This window comes from Sarcophilus harrisii, chromosome 5 (genome assembly GCF_902635505.1).
Source record: "Sarcophilus harrisii chromosome 5, mSarHar1.11, whole genome shotgun sequence".
In the NCBI taxonomy this organism is placed as follows: domain Eukaryota; kingdom Metazoa; phylum Chordata; class Mammalia; order Dasyuromorphia; family Dasyuridae; genus Sarcophilus; species Sarcophilus harrisii.
Window position 1 is genome coordinate 82,809,411 of NC_045430.1, and position 14,500 is coordinate 82,823,910.

Below are 14,500 nucleotides of genomic sequence, written 5' to 3' on the forward strand. Positions count from 1 at the left end.
CCCCCGGAGCGGCGGGCTGGCGGCGGGCGGGGAGAGAACCCGGGAGCCGGCGAGGCAAAGAGGGAGGGGCGGGGCGGGGAAGGGGAGGAAGGGAGGGAGGGGGCCGCGGCTGCGCATCCCCGCCCCGCCCCGCGCGAGCAGGTGGCCCCGGGGGCGGGGGCGAGCGGACCCGGCGGACCAAGGGGCCGGCGGGGGAGTGGCCCAGGGAGCGGGCTGGGGAAATGAGTGGAGGAGCGTGAGGGTGCAAGGCTGCGGGTGGGGCGGGAGGTGCCGAGAATGAAAGGGTCCCAGGGAGAGAAGCGAGTGCGCGGAGGCAGGATGCAAAAATGTGTGTCTGTGTGTGCATCTCACATAATCAGCAGCCGTACTGGTTAAGCAATGCCTCCCTACACTGCCCGGTTCCCGTCCTCCTTCAAAGGCCGTGAATCCCCCTCTAACTAGCCCCCATCCCCACCTCATGTTCCTCTCTTAAACCTTTGCCATTCTCTTTCCCTTCCCTTCCCCAGTCTGTAGGAGAAGGGAGTCTGGGGAGTCCTTTCGGTCAAACACACTGGGAAAAAAGTAATTAGTAAAAGAATAATTAACAGACGGGCTGAGGGGACAGAGTTAAGGGAGGGGCAGACAGCAAAAATCAGAGTTTCCCCGATAGAGGGGAAGGGAAAAGACTGAATTCTATAATATATTTCGGGTTTTGTTTTTTTTTTTTTTCTTCAATTCAACTTTATTTTATTTTCGGTTCCAAATTATTTCCCTTCCCCCATCCATTGAGAAAAAAAAAAATGACAATATATTTTGAAAGAATGAATGGAAACGGACTCAAAGAGAAATAAATTGAAATACTAAGGTCCTTCCAAATCCTTCCAGATTCTATTTTTATTGCGAACCAGTTCACAATAATGGACCTATGTAATTGAGACAGAACACTAGTCCTTTATCTTATTTTTCAGAAGGCTCATCAACTAGTCCATTGCTGCAAGGTGGATAATATGCAAAGATTCCCTTCTCTTCACTTTTGTCCCTCAGGATTTCCCATTCCAAAGGTACCCGTACTAGTATCTCCCCTTAACTTCTAATAGAAATCCCGAGCAGAAAGTAGCTCTGGAGGAAAGGGAAAAAGAAGTGTTTACACTATTTTCCTCCTGAACCCAACCTTCTTTAATACTTACATCCCTCTTTTTTCAATTTTGAAACTGTTGCAAAATGCTTAAGGGAATGATGGGGGCATTGAAGGCCCTAATTGAGACATGAATATTACCCATGCCACACCCAAAAAACTCTAAAATGGAATTAGAGCTAATTAAAAAAACTGGCTGGCAAAAGCATCTGTGAGATGTGTCTTTCCCAATTTCTCCCATTTCTTTTAGAATGAAAGGAGGCTTGTGACAAGGAACTTTTGGGGCAGAGATAAGGTCTGAAGCACACTTTGTTGTAGAATAAGGATTATGGTGGGGTTGGGGGACAATCATTGGCTCTGTACTTAGAGGACTTTGGTTCAAATCTTCCTTTTGTCCCTTTCTGTTTGACTTTAGGCAAATCATTTAACTGTTCTGTCCCTCGATTTTATCACTTGTAAAATGAGGGGGTTGCAGGGAAAGGACACTGGGAAATGAGTGTGGACCACAACATAGCCTTTACACTCTGTTATTGTTTGCTTGCATTTTTGTTTTTCTTCCCAGGTTATTTTTACCTTCTAAATCCGATTTTTCTTGTGTAGCAAGACAACTGTATAAATATGTATACATATATTGTATCTAACATATGCTTTAACATATTTAACATGTATTAGACTACCTGCCATCTAGGAGAGGGGGTGGAAGGAAGGAGGGAAAAAGTTGGAACAGAAGTTTTTGCAAAGAGTCAATGTTGAAAAATTACCGGTGCATATGGTTTTGTCAATAAAAAGCTATAATAAAAAAAAGAGGGGATTGGATTAAATAATTTTAAGGTATATTAAGATATTTGAGTTATTTTCTATGCTTATGGATACTTTCACAATAAAAATAGAATCTGGAAGGATTTGGAAGGACCTTAGAGGTAATATATTCCATCCTCCTCTCCCATCCTTTGTACAGCTGTCATCATTCTCTGCTCGAAAACTTGCAGTGATGAAAAGGATTCCCTTTCCTGGTGACTGTTCTCAGAGCTATACAGCTGTTAATAAAGTTCTCGATCTGCCCCTGTGTAACTTCCATCTACAGCTCCTTCTGCCCTCTGGGGCCAAGCTGAACAAGTCGAATCCCTCTTCCACTAGAGGCACTGAATGCTTTTCTCATCTATAGTTTTTTTGTCAGGGTAGAGATGGAAGGGGGAAAGGCGGAGGAGAAGCAGATTCCTAAGACGAAGAAATGTCATGAGAATGGAGGAGAAAGAAAATGTGAGAGAGAGACAGCCAGACACAGAGACAATCTCTCTTCCAACCTTCTGCCCACAAGAGGGATCTGGGTGGCCTCGGTTGCCATGGCACCACCCTGAGGCTCCTCCCCCTCACTGGCCACCCCCCTCCCACCTCCATAGGGACCTTGGAAGCCAGATCACATGACCTCATAACCACACCTCTGCAATGTCAGTGGATCACGTGTGATAGCAACAGATCACGTGGTCAAATTCCCTTCTCCTGGCTGGCCGCTTCCCTCCCCCCCCCCATCGTCCAGCTCTCCAGCCGCCCTAAGGCGCATGAATGGCTGGTCACGTGCTCCCTCACGTCCCGCCTGCCCGCGTCTCCCTCCTCCTCCCGGTTTCCGCGCGCCGCCTTGGCAGGGCTGGTCACGTGGTGAGGGTGTGGGAGAGGGATCCACTCTAGCCCCCGGGAGTCTATGGTGAGGCCTGCCGCCTCCGGCCCCTCGGGACCGAGTTACCCTGCATGGCTCCGCCGGGGCCGGTTCCGGTGCCTAGATAACGGTCCGTCCCCGCCCTAGGCGGCGCGGCCCCCAGCGCCAGAGGAGGTGAGCGCATCTCGGGCCGCCCCGGCCTGGGCTAGGGGCCGAGCCTTTCTCCGGGAGCGGATTTTGCCGCGGAATGGCCCGAGTCCCCGCCCCCTCCCTCCCTCCGCTCTCCGCGTGCTGGACTGGAGGCCGACCGGAGCCGGACTGAGGGGCCGCCGCCGGGCGTGTAAGGGCGGGGCGGGGGCCCGGGAGCCGGGAGACATCTGTGGGGTCCGATGGCGTAGCCGGGGATGGGGGCGCGAAAGGGCCCGGACTGGGCTTTCCCTTGGCATAGCGGCGGCCCGGAGCTTGCCACCCCCGGAGCGGCGAGGGGGCGGTGGGGAGGAGCCCGTTTTCTCCAGGTGGTCAGTAGGGGTTGTAGTGCGCAGAGCCGCAGCCTGGACGGTCGGGCGGGCGAGTAATTGTAGCCGCCTCCTCCTAGGCCCAGGATGGACATCCCTCGGTATGAGCCAGTGGCCGAAATTGGTGTCGGTGCCTATGGGACGGTGTACAAAGCGCGTGACCCCCACAGCGGGCACTTCGTGGCACTCAAGAGCGTGAAAGTGCCCACAGGCGGCGGGAGTGGGAGCGGCCTGCCTGTCAGCACGGTCCGGGAGGTGGCTCTCCTTCGGAGGCTGGAGGCATTTGAGCATCCCAACGTTGTCCGGTGAGAGGAGAGGAGAGGGTTAAGGCTGCGGGGGGAGGAGCGTGGGGGAGGGCACGCTGGACTAGCGGGCCTAATTAGTAGGCATTGGTCCGGAGAAGTGTGGCAGCCCCGAGGCTGGGGAGAGCCTCCTGAGTAACCTGCTCCCATCAGGCTGATGGACGTCTGTGCCACTGCCCGAACTGACCGAGAGACCAAGGTGACTCTGGTGTTTGAACACGTGGACCAAGACCTGAGGACGTATCTGGACAAAGCCCCTCCACCAGGCCTGCCCTTGGAGACCATCAAGGTGTGAGCATAGGGTTGGGAGGTAAGGGCATGAATAAAGGGAAATATACCTAGTCCCTAGACTTCTTTATAATGATCTTATCACACTCTTTCAGGATCTAATGAGACAGTTCTTAAGAGGCCTAGACTTTCTTCATGCTAACTGCATTGTCCACCGTGACTTGAAGCCAGAAAACATACTTGTGACCAGTAGTGGAACGGTCAAGCTGGCTGACTTTGGCTTAGCTCGGATCTACAGCTGCCAGATGGCACTCACACCTGTGGTCAGTGGGAACGGAGGAGTGGTATATTCAGAATGGAGGTGGGAATGGTGAAGGTTGGAGGAAAGAACGACAGCTTAGTACAAAAGAGAAAAGGAACCTTGTGGAACCTCCTGTAAATCAGAGATTCATCCCTATGCCGTTCCTATGCTCCCCTTAAAGGCTCCTTTTTCTGTCTCTCTCTCAGGTAGTCACTCTCTGGTACCGGGCCCCTGAGGTTCTCCTGCAGTCAACATATGCAACACCTGTGGACATGTGGAGTGTTGGCTGCATCTTCGCAGAGATGTTCCGTAGAAAGTGAGGAGCTCATGAAATTTCAGTAGCTCCCCTTTATTCACCGGAAAGCCTCAGTTCTTTTCCCTCCTCTACCCTTCCCAACGCAAATTTGCTCTCCATCTTAGAAAGTACTGTAATGACCCCCGATCTTAGTTACTATTCTTGAGATCTCAGTGATTCTCCCCCCACCCTCATCCTAACCACTTTAGACCTTGATTATTATTCTTTTATCCTTTTTCTACCTTCAGGCCTCTCTTCTGTGGAAATTCTGAAGCTGACCAGTTAAGCAAAATCTTCGAGTAAGTGAACAGAAAACTGAACCAGGATTTATCACTCCATATCCTTCTCTGGAAGGCATTTGACAGTTATGGATTTGAGAAGAGGTACTGAAAGTCAGGGTGGTTTTTAATCACAAGATCTTCCTTCTCCCTACAGTCTGATTGGGCTCCCAGCAGAAGATGATTGGCCTCCTGATGTTTCTCTGCCCCGGGGAGCCTTTACTCCTTGTAGTCCCCAGCCTTTACAGTCTGTTGTGCCTGAGCTGGAGGGACCTGGAGCACAGCTGCTACTGGTAAGACACAATGGGGAGAGTAGAGAGATAGCCCTCCCCCTTCTTTCAGGGAATTTAGAAGGAGTAAAGTACAAATACTATATAAATCTCAGCGTAAAGTTTTAAAATTCATGAGTTAAGGGAAGGGAAGGAATCCATCCTAAGGATGGTGAGAAATGTCTTGGCTATTGTTAAAAAGGTATTCTAACATTTTTTTCAGGAAATGCTGACCTTTAGCCCACACAAACGGATCTCTGCCTTCCGAGCTCTTCAACACACTTACCTACAGACAGCTGGGGAAGGGAGCCCCGAATGACCACTGGAAGAACTGTATCCAGGATCAATACAGAAGGAAGAAGAGCTATAATTTCCCCAACCCACGGACACTAGGATCACTTCTATTGCCACCATGATGTACAGCATCATTAGGCAGGAGGGAGAACGTGATCCTCCATACACATACCCTTCCCAAATCCTTAACCATTTTACACAGAATCTGTTACTGCCTTAATGATATTCCTTTACCACCAATACCCTTTGTGAGTCATCCCTCTGCCCCACCCTAACCCCTTAGATTTCAGGGGAGGGAGAAGAGGGATTTATACAGGAAAAAACAAAACATGAAGCTGGTCTGGTTTTTATGTTTCTGACTCTGATTAACTATGAACTTGCAATTTAGTGGGGGTTGAAAATAGACAATATAGTAATTAAAAGTCATTGAACAGGGCCTCTGTGTAGGGCCTGAAGTTAATACTATCTTCATATTTGAGAAAGACATAGAAAAAAAAATTAGGTTATGCAGATACAGGGTTAAAAAGATTTTATTTTTTACATTCACTACACTATTCAAAAATACAAAGCCCTATGCTCTCAGTAACATCAGAAAGTTGGAACCTTTGGAGGTTCCTTACCCACCCATCCCACCCCCAAGGAAATTGTTTCCATTCTGGGTGATTGGCTGTGTCTTGGCTGTGATTAACCTTGGAGATGAGAAACCCTGGGCAGGGTAAGACAGATCAAGCCAGTCTAGGAGACTGGCAGGGCAGGAGTTTGCAGGGAGGTTCTTGCCCCATTCAATCACATGCACTTGATAAATAACATCCCCCCCTTTCTGGGGGTATGGGGGTGTGTTCAGAATCTTCCCAACTCTGCCTATCCCCCATGAACGTCATTTCAAGGACAGGAGCCTAACTGTCCAATCGGCTTAGGGGTTATAGCAAAGAATAGCCTCTTCCTATTTCCTTACATGGAAAAGGCCCCAAGATCCCCACCATGACTGAGTAGGGAAAAGAAGGGTCAGAAGCATCAGATCTTTATAGGAAGGCACTGGGGTTTGCACGAGGGTCCTTCTGATTCCGGAATCTCATTGCTAGCCACACACCTAGGATCTGGGATGGGGAAGGGGGGGAGTAGAAACATTTAAGAAAACAATATTAAGAGGTGGAGATAATAGCACCTGTACACAAGGTAGTCAAACCCACAATGAGTATTTTATAAATCCCACTTAAGAGGACCAATGTGGAGGATAGTTTGGGGGTGGGAAAAGAATTATCTCACCTCTGTAAAGCTGAAGAAGAGTCCAACACCCCCCAGAATTTTCAGTGCTTCATCTGAATGCTTAAGAAATTTGTCTCCACAAACTTGGCACTTTGGACTATGGGTCTTACAATGCTAGAAATAAGAGGATTCAAAATTATGGTTCTTGGGAGATAAAAAACATGTCCTACCCCACCCCAAGTGGTCATATTTCTCTAGAAATGGATAACTAGTATTAATATCCACTGATAATCATTCAACCTTTAAACAATCTTTTATCTTGTCCTCTTTTTTTCCCCCCCAGCCATTCATTCTTCAATTTTCATACTCTCATAACACCAATCCCCTTTCCCTCTAGATTTTGTCCACTACTGTTATCCCCAGTCCCCTCCTCACTGCAGTGCAGAAAGCATAGTCCTGGAAGTATAAGGTGGTGGAGTTGAAGAGGCCACAGCAATCCAAACTTGTCTCTAGTTCATTCCGGGTCTTGTTAGTCATGACCATCCAATAAGTGCTGATGACATCTTTCTGATAGAAAAAAATGGAATACTAATAAAACAATCTCAATTCTAACAAGAAATTTGCATCATGCCAAAATAAGTTTTGTTCCCCAATTCACCGGAGGAGCACGGAGCAAAACTAAGAGTTTGGGGCTTTACAAAGTACAATAAGCACGTTTTTGCCCTGAAGATTTCAGTTTTCCAATCATTCAAATCCCAAACTGATCAGAAATCTAGAGTTTGGAATCAGGAAATTGGAAGTGGTAGTAGATCCAGGAGGATTCTTTAAAGGAGGGATGGAAGCTGCTGGGGGAGAAGGACAGAGGTACATGTCTCCTTACCTGTGTGTTTCTGTTAATTGCCAGACAGGAACAAGAGATTCCAAATTGGAAGATAAAAACCAAACCAAGTATGATCATATACTGAGAGCGAGACCAAGTTAAGGAAAAGTAATCAGACACATTCCACTTTAAACACAGTCATCATTACTTTTAGTTTCATGCTGTTGTGAGAAACTTGAAAAGAAAACCAATGATTTGCTCTACACTAGGAGAGGCAGTTGTCATAAGTAAGGCGGGACTCCGACAAACTACTTAGAACCCCTCGGACATTCTTCCTTCTGCCTGTCAGGCCCTCACAGCCCCTGCCCCCTTCCTCTTCCCCTAGAACCCTGGGCAGATCAGGATACAAAGAAAAGCAGGACTTGGTGGTGATAGACCGCACCGATGAGACCAACCACGGCAATGAGGAGGAGGAAGACACCCACGGCGATGACTCCCCCGATGATGTGGATGCTGGACACCAACCCCAGACCCTTACCCCAGGCCGCCACACCGATCAGCAGCAACCCCACCAGCTGCGAGAAGGGAGGGGGCAGGGAGGGAGCTTAAAGCGCAGGGCGCGGGAGTGGCTCCAGACCGCTGGGGTCAGCCGCCGAGGGGTCCCCGACGTGTCTGCGAGCTTCCCCCCCCCCCCCCCCCCCGGCATCATCCCGACAGCGGAACCAGCTAATGGAATCTTGGGCTCCTTTCCCCTGCCTGTCCCGGGGAGAGACTAGGACCCCGGGGACGAAGGACCGACCCACACTCCTTCCCACCGCCTTAAGGTGTGTCCCCTCCCCCGCCGTGGCCGGAAACTCTCCCCCTTCCCACAAAAATCTTGGGATCTCCCCTCGCATGGCCCCCCAGGGTTTCCCCTAGGAATCTTGGAAACCCCTCAGGGACCCTCTCCCCACCGGAAGTCCCATAGGACCCATCTCCTCACCATATAGACCACGTTGAGCGCACACAAAGCATTCTTGGAGCAGGCAAAACCACCACAAACCATCTTCCCGGCTATAGGGACCGGGGTCCCGATGACTCAAAGGTGCGAAAGGTCTCGGGGACCGTCCGCTAAGGCCCCGGCGGCTTCTGTCTCTTTAAATCATCTTCTACCAAAGCCCCGCACTCTGCGCCTGCACCGTCCCGCCTCTGCCTCCGGATTGGTAAGACTCAAGTCTCACTTCGTCCTTCTATTGGTAAACCTATCGATCAATCGAATCGGAAGTCACCGCCCAAGGCTCCCGCTTACACCGGCCCGCTTATCATTGGGCGAGATATGAGAAGGGGGCGGGGCGTCCAGTGATTCTCGTAGTGGCCTGGGGCTGCTGCCGCCGCTACTGATGCTGCTACAAAACCCCGGATGATTGTGGACCTCCCCGGGAGAGGCGGCGAGAAGAAAGCTGAGCAGGGGCCCGCAGAAGAGCTGGGCGCTGAGGTAGAAAAGGCGCGGGGTGGAGGGGATGAGGACTAAACTGATAGAAGGGCGGGGCAGCAGGGCCCACCCCTGGGGAAACCGCCCCCGAGGCCCCTCCCCCGGCTTGTCCCGCAGTGACCTCATGGGGAGGTTGTTTTGTTGTGGCGTCACACTCAGTGACCGGACCCCGCCCAGGGCCTGAGAAATCGGGCGGCGGGCCCGGGAAAGGCGGAGCCCGGACTGGAAGCACTGAGAGGTGGACTCCAGAGGCCGGAGTCGATAAAGGTCTCGGCAGGCACCCTCCCTAGCCTCTCCACTAATCAGAGCAGAAAAGTCAGGCTCAGCGCAGGATAAAAGAATATGGCCTCCTCAAGCGGTGCATTCGGTAGAGACAGAAAGTCTCGAGTTCAAATTTTGCTCCAGGTGATACTACGAAGCTGTTCGATCCTGAGCTAGTCGCTTAACTTAGAGCTTCCTTCTATGCAAAATGCTCTAATAGCATCTCTGCTCCACAGAATTGTTGTGGGCCAAAAAAAAAAAAAAAAAAAAAAAAAAAGATGACTTATCCAAACCACTAGATCATTTTTATGAGGCATATCAGGCATCTTCTCGCCCAATCTCTGCATAGCCTGAGTGAAGAGCAATATTAGAGATCATCCAATGAGCCATCTCCTCTTCCTTTTGAAGATGAGGAAGCTGAGACCCTAAAAGCTGAAGTGGCTTTTGTCAAAACCACACAAGTCTTAATTAAGCCGAGTTCCTCAGCTTCTAATTTAGTATTTCCTCTGTAGAAGACTGGTATTTACCATTGTGTAAGTGACAACACCTGGTGATACCAAAGATAGACGATTATAGCAATAGAAGACCTAGCTGCCCTTGAAGAAATCTGATAACTTAGTCATATGAACTGCATCCTCTGGTCCTGAAAGAACTGGTAGATGTGACTGTTGAACCACTGTCAGTTATATTTGAGTGATCGCAATAAATAAAAGCGGCACCATAGGACTGAGAAAAAGGGCAGATGGTATCAAAAGAGCAAATTTCAAAAAAGGGAAGAGAACAAAGTATACAAAGGATAAGCCAATGAATTTGATTTAGATTCCTGGGAAAATTCTAGAAATGGCTGATGAATATCCGAGAAGAGAAGCAGTGATTCCAAAGATCCAGGTCATGCCAGACTAGCTTTTTTCCTTTTTTGGCAGGAGTACTAAACTATTAGATGGGGCAGAATGCTGTGGAAATATCTCACTTAAATTTTAATAAAGCTTTTGATAAAAGTGTCTCATTTATCCTTTTTTTTTTAATAACTTTTTATTGACAGAACCCATGCCAGGATAGTTTTTTACAACATTATTCGTTGCACTCACTTCTGTTCCGATTTTTCCCCTCCCTCCCTCCGCCCTCTCCCCAAAGATGGCAAGCCGTCCTAAACATGTTAAATAGATTGCAGTGGATCTTGGATATAATATATGTGTGCAGAACCGAACAGTTTTCTTGTTGCACAGGGAGAATTGGATTTAGAAGGTAGAAATAACCCGGGAAGAAGAACAAAAATGCAAGCAGTTTACATTCATTTCCTAGTGTTCTTTCTTTGGGTGTAGCTGCTTCTGTCCGTCCTTGATCAATTGAAACTCGGTTGGATCTTATCTTTGTTGATGAAATCCACTTCCAGCAGAATACATCCTCATACAGTATCGCTGTTGAGGTATATAATGATTTCCTGGTTCTGCTCATTTCGCTCAGCATCAGTTCATGTAGGTCTCGCCAATCCTCTCGGTATTCGTCCTGCTGGTCATTTCTTACAGAACAATAATATTCCATAACATTCATATACCACAGTTTACTCAACCATTCTCCAATTGATGGGCATCCATTCATTTTCCAGTTTCTAGCCACTACAAACAGGGCTGCCACAAACATTTTGGCACATACAGGTCCCTTTCCCTTCTTTAGTTATCTCTTTGGGGTATAAGCCCAGTAGTAGCACTGCTGGATCAAAGGGTATGCACAGTTTGATAACTTTTTGGGCATAGTTCCAAATTGCTCTCCAGAATGGCTGGATGTATTCACAATTCCACCAACAATGTATCAGTGTCCCTGTTTTCCCACATCCCCTCCAGTCATTTATCCTTACAGAGAAGATGGGTATAGGCTAGATAAATTTATTCTGATGGCTTCAGAACTGGCTAAATGAAATGGATATCACCATAATAAAAGATCTCCACAAGAGTAAATACCTCAAGACATCTCTGCCCAGTGCTGGTTTTATCAATAACTTGGAAAAAGGTTTAGATTGACATGATCATACTTACAAAGGGCACTAAGCTGGGAGATTTTAGCTAACATGCTGGATCATAATAATAGCTGATCTGAAAAGGATCTGAGGATTTTAATGGACTGCAAGCTTAATGTGAAAGCAGTGTCTTGGGACAGACAAAAAAATTAATGTGATCTGCATTGAGTTAACAGGGTTATAACTTCCAAGAATTCTTAGGGAGAGTGATAGTTTCTTATGCTTTGCCCTCATCAGACAGATCTCATCTAAACTCTTGCATTCACATTGGGTGGCATGATTTAAACAGAATCTTGATAAGCTGGAGAGGATTTAGAGGAGGGTGGTCAGATTGATGAAGGACCTTGAGTCCATGATAAGAAAATCTTTTGAAGGAACTAAGAAACATGTTCATTATGAAGAAAAGAAGACAAGAGGAATGTGAAGTTCCTGTTTGGCAGAGCATGGAAACAGAGAATTGTGTCAAAGTTCCAAAGAGGTTAATTATAGTTTGATATCAGGTCCTAACAACTGGACCTCTCGGGTAGTCTTTAAGAAGAAACTTGACATTTGTTGTATATGCTCTTGTAGGGCATTCCTTTCATGTATGAGTTGAAATAGTTAGATACTTATAACTCTTTTAATTCTGAAATTCAACGATTCTTATTCCAAATTCAGTATTCTTCCCACTAAAACATGCTATACCCAGATCTTTTCCTTTCTAGGTTAGAAAGTTATTAGCCTTTGTTTTTGTCCAGACTTGTGATTCATCAGTGTGGTTTGGAATTCTTGGTATAAAACTCCCTCTGCTGTTGCATATATATTACAATGTATTGCTTGGGACATTTATAGATTAGGCACCTTAATAATGATAATGTGTCAGAGGCAGGAATTGAACCTAGTTCTCCTTAACTCCAAGGCCAACCCCTCTATCTATTATATTAGGAACCTTTTACAAAGTTCAAAAGGAATGGGATAGCTGCTCTCCCCTGCTCCCCAATCCAAATTAATAAAACTTCCAGACACGTGAGTAACAAGATGGCAGACATTTTGTTCAGCCCCCATAACATCTCCAAAACAGAAATTACGTATCAAAGATAAACTAATTTCATCTGTTTCCATAGGATTAGGACACTCAGAATCCAAAAGAAGATTAAAACAATTCCAAACCCAAGAATTGACACTCATTAACCCAGAGCTCACTTAGCACCCATGTTACCAGAACCAAGCAGATTAAGAAAACTCCATAGGTTTGCATCAAAACCCCTACAACCCTAGTGCTGTGAAGACCCCAACTCCAGGCATCAGAAGTTTGCTTGATCCTCAACAGCTAACTTGGGCCTATATTTCAGGATCAAAAGCTTGCTAGGAGCTGTAACCCAGAAGCACAGGATTGTAAAACTCTGAACTAATCGTTCTGTGCCAGAGAACCTAGGAGCCGAGGGTATGGGTCCCAAGACAGGATGCTGTGCATAGAGGGGGCTGTATAGCCCTCTACCAAGCCTGATGGAAAGAGCACAACATCCATGAGGGGCCAGTCCTGACCACCAAAAGTTGGTTGGAATAGAGACTTAGTCTTGTGAACAATGAATTACCCAATATGAGAAGAACCTGACTTGCTTTGAAATTTAGCTTCCAAGGAAACCTCAGTAGTGGGCAGTCAAAGTGAATAAGAAAAATAAGGGGGGAAGGGTGAGAGAGAAGAGAGAAAAACTGAAGATACCAAAGAATTGGGGGGGAGGGAAATCTCAAAGATCTTGGAAATAAACACATAAATTAACAGCCAAAAAAAGTAATAGTGGAAGGAAATATGGCCACCAGATCTAGGAAATTAGTTCAGACAACTTTGAATAAATACTACAAAATGAAAGAAAATTATCCAATTCTTCATAAGATTGAGGATCTTAAGAAATATGAGAACATGGAACCTCAATATATTGTTCTTGAGTGGTTTAAAAGAAATGAGAATTATGAGAGCAGAATTCATTGCCTGCCCAGCAAAAATAATGAGTTGACTAGAACTTGAATCTACAGTGGCAAGCTGCACCAAAGAAACAAAAAAGAGAACAGATAGAGAAGACAAATATACAAATGAAGGATAGCCTAGAAGAAGAGAAGCAAAAAACTCAATAATATTAATAGAGTTCCTCCATGGCCAATTGCATACATAGAAATATGTAACTTTCTTATGGGGGTTTGGGGAGAAAAACATTTTGAATGCAGTTCTCCTTCCCAAGCTTTATAGATCTTTAATGATAGTGCCATCTTCTCTAAGAAAATATCCCTGAATCCTAGGGGAAATTGATCTCGGCAGCATCAAATTTTTCTAAACACTTTATATCTTATTAGACTTCTTCCTTTCACTGATATCATTCTTTTTTTTTTTTTTTACTTAATAGTATTTTATTTTTCCAATTACCTGTAAAGATAGTTTTCAACATTCATTTTTGTAAGATTTTGAGTTCCAATTTTTTTTCTCTCCCCAAGATTTATGCCATTCTCCTTTGTATTAGTTGTTTTATATACATGCCTTCCTATCCCCCCACCAGTATCGTAAACTCTATGATAGATCTGCACCCTTATTTATCTTTGTATATTCAGGGCCTAGCACCATGCCAAAAATGTGTTGGGTAGCAGATAGTTAACAAACCTGAAAGATAAAGGGAAGGACCATATATTAGGGAATGGCCAAACAATATGTGGTACATAAATGTATTGAAATGTTACTGTACTATAAGAAATGATGAATATGATGAAAACAGAGAAGCAGGAAAAGATAGGCTATGAAAAGTGAAACTAGAAGCACTGGAGAAGCCACAGATGCAAACACGTGTGCTATAAAACTATAATGACTCAAACCTGGTCCCAGATACCTAGAAGAAAACTCATCTCTGTTCTTTGCAGACATGGCTGCTATGAATATGAACACTACAAAAAAAAGACTTTTAAAATATGTTAGTTTTGCTTAAAACCATTTTTTCTCTCTTTTCATTATTTTTAATAAGCAATGGCTCTCTGGGAGAGAAAAGGATTTGGAGATGTTGATGTAAAGACTAGCTCACTATTAATTCTTTAAATAAATTTTTCTTGAATATTTTGTTGAACTAAAGAAATAGGAGGAAGAGACTTGGAGAACAAAAAACACTGTAAAATGTTAGAACTGGAAGGGATCTTGGCACACAGATATATCTCTTGGATTTTCTGACATCCTTGGCACTGAAGTGGTTTGCCCAAAGTCATACAAGAAATAGCAAAGTCAAAATTTGAATCCAGATCTAGACTCAGTTTAGTGATTTCTTTCCACTAAACTATATTCCCTACCTTCTCAAGATTCACCCTTTTCCTCACCTTCCCCCTATCTTGAGTAGTCAATTTACCTTGTACCTATTCAAACATGCACATTCATTACCATACAATACTGTGGGAATCAGTTCAGTTCAGTACCCACTGGGACCATAATAAAAAACAAGATGAAAACAGTTCCAACACAAACACACAT

General features: G+C 45.8%; 2 protein-coding genes across 4 annotated transcripts; one reads left to right on the forward strand and one right to left on the reverse strand.

Annotated features, from left to right (window-relative positions):
• The first annotated feature begins 2,595 nt into the window (after positions 1–2,595).
• Positions 2,596–5,598, forward strand: CDK4 (cyclin dependent kinase 4). Of its 2 annotated transcripts, none has more exons than XM_031941059.1 (8): positions 2,596–2,942; positions 3,364–3,588; positions 3,739–3,874; positions 3,969–4,136; positions 4,321–4,430; positions 4,658–4,708; positions 4,845–4,980; positions 5,180–5,598. In XM_031941059.1, the coding sequence occupies exons 2-8, from the start codon at positions 3,371–3,373 to the stop codon at positions 5,273–5,275; spliced, it is 915 nt and encodes a 304-aa protein (XP_031796919.1). In that variant the 5' UTR covers positions 2,596–2,942; positions 3,364–3,370; the 3' UTR covers positions 5,276–5,598. The 2 variants fall into 2 exon arrangements, with proteins under 2 accessions (XP_031796919.1, XP_031796920.1); XM_031941060.1 differs by lacking the exon at positions 2,596–2,942 and adding an exon at positions 2,958–3,108.
• Positions 4,890–8,803, reverse strand: TSPAN31 (tetraspanin 31). 2 transcript variants are annotated; one of them, XM_031941061.1, is made up of 6 exons: positions 8,259–8,803; positions 7,684–7,851; positions 7,337–7,417; positions 6,892–7,023; positions 6,517–6,630; positions 4,890–4,977 (listed from the first exon to the last, which is right to left on the reverse strand). In XM_031941061.1, the coding sequence occupies exons 1-6, from the start codon at positions 8,319–8,321 to the stop codon at positions 4,975–4,977; spliced, it is 561 nt and encodes a 186-aa protein (XP_031796921.1). In that variant the 5' UTR covers positions 8,322–8,803; the 3' UTR covers positions 4,890–4,974. The 2 variants fall into 2 exon arrangements, with proteins under 2 accessions (XP_031796921.1, XP_012407002.1); XM_012551548.3 differs by lacking the exon at positions 4,890–4,977 and adding an exon at positions 6,090–6,347 and having other exon boundaries at positions 8,259–8,799.
• Positions 8,804–14,500: the final 5,697 nt, after the last annotated feature.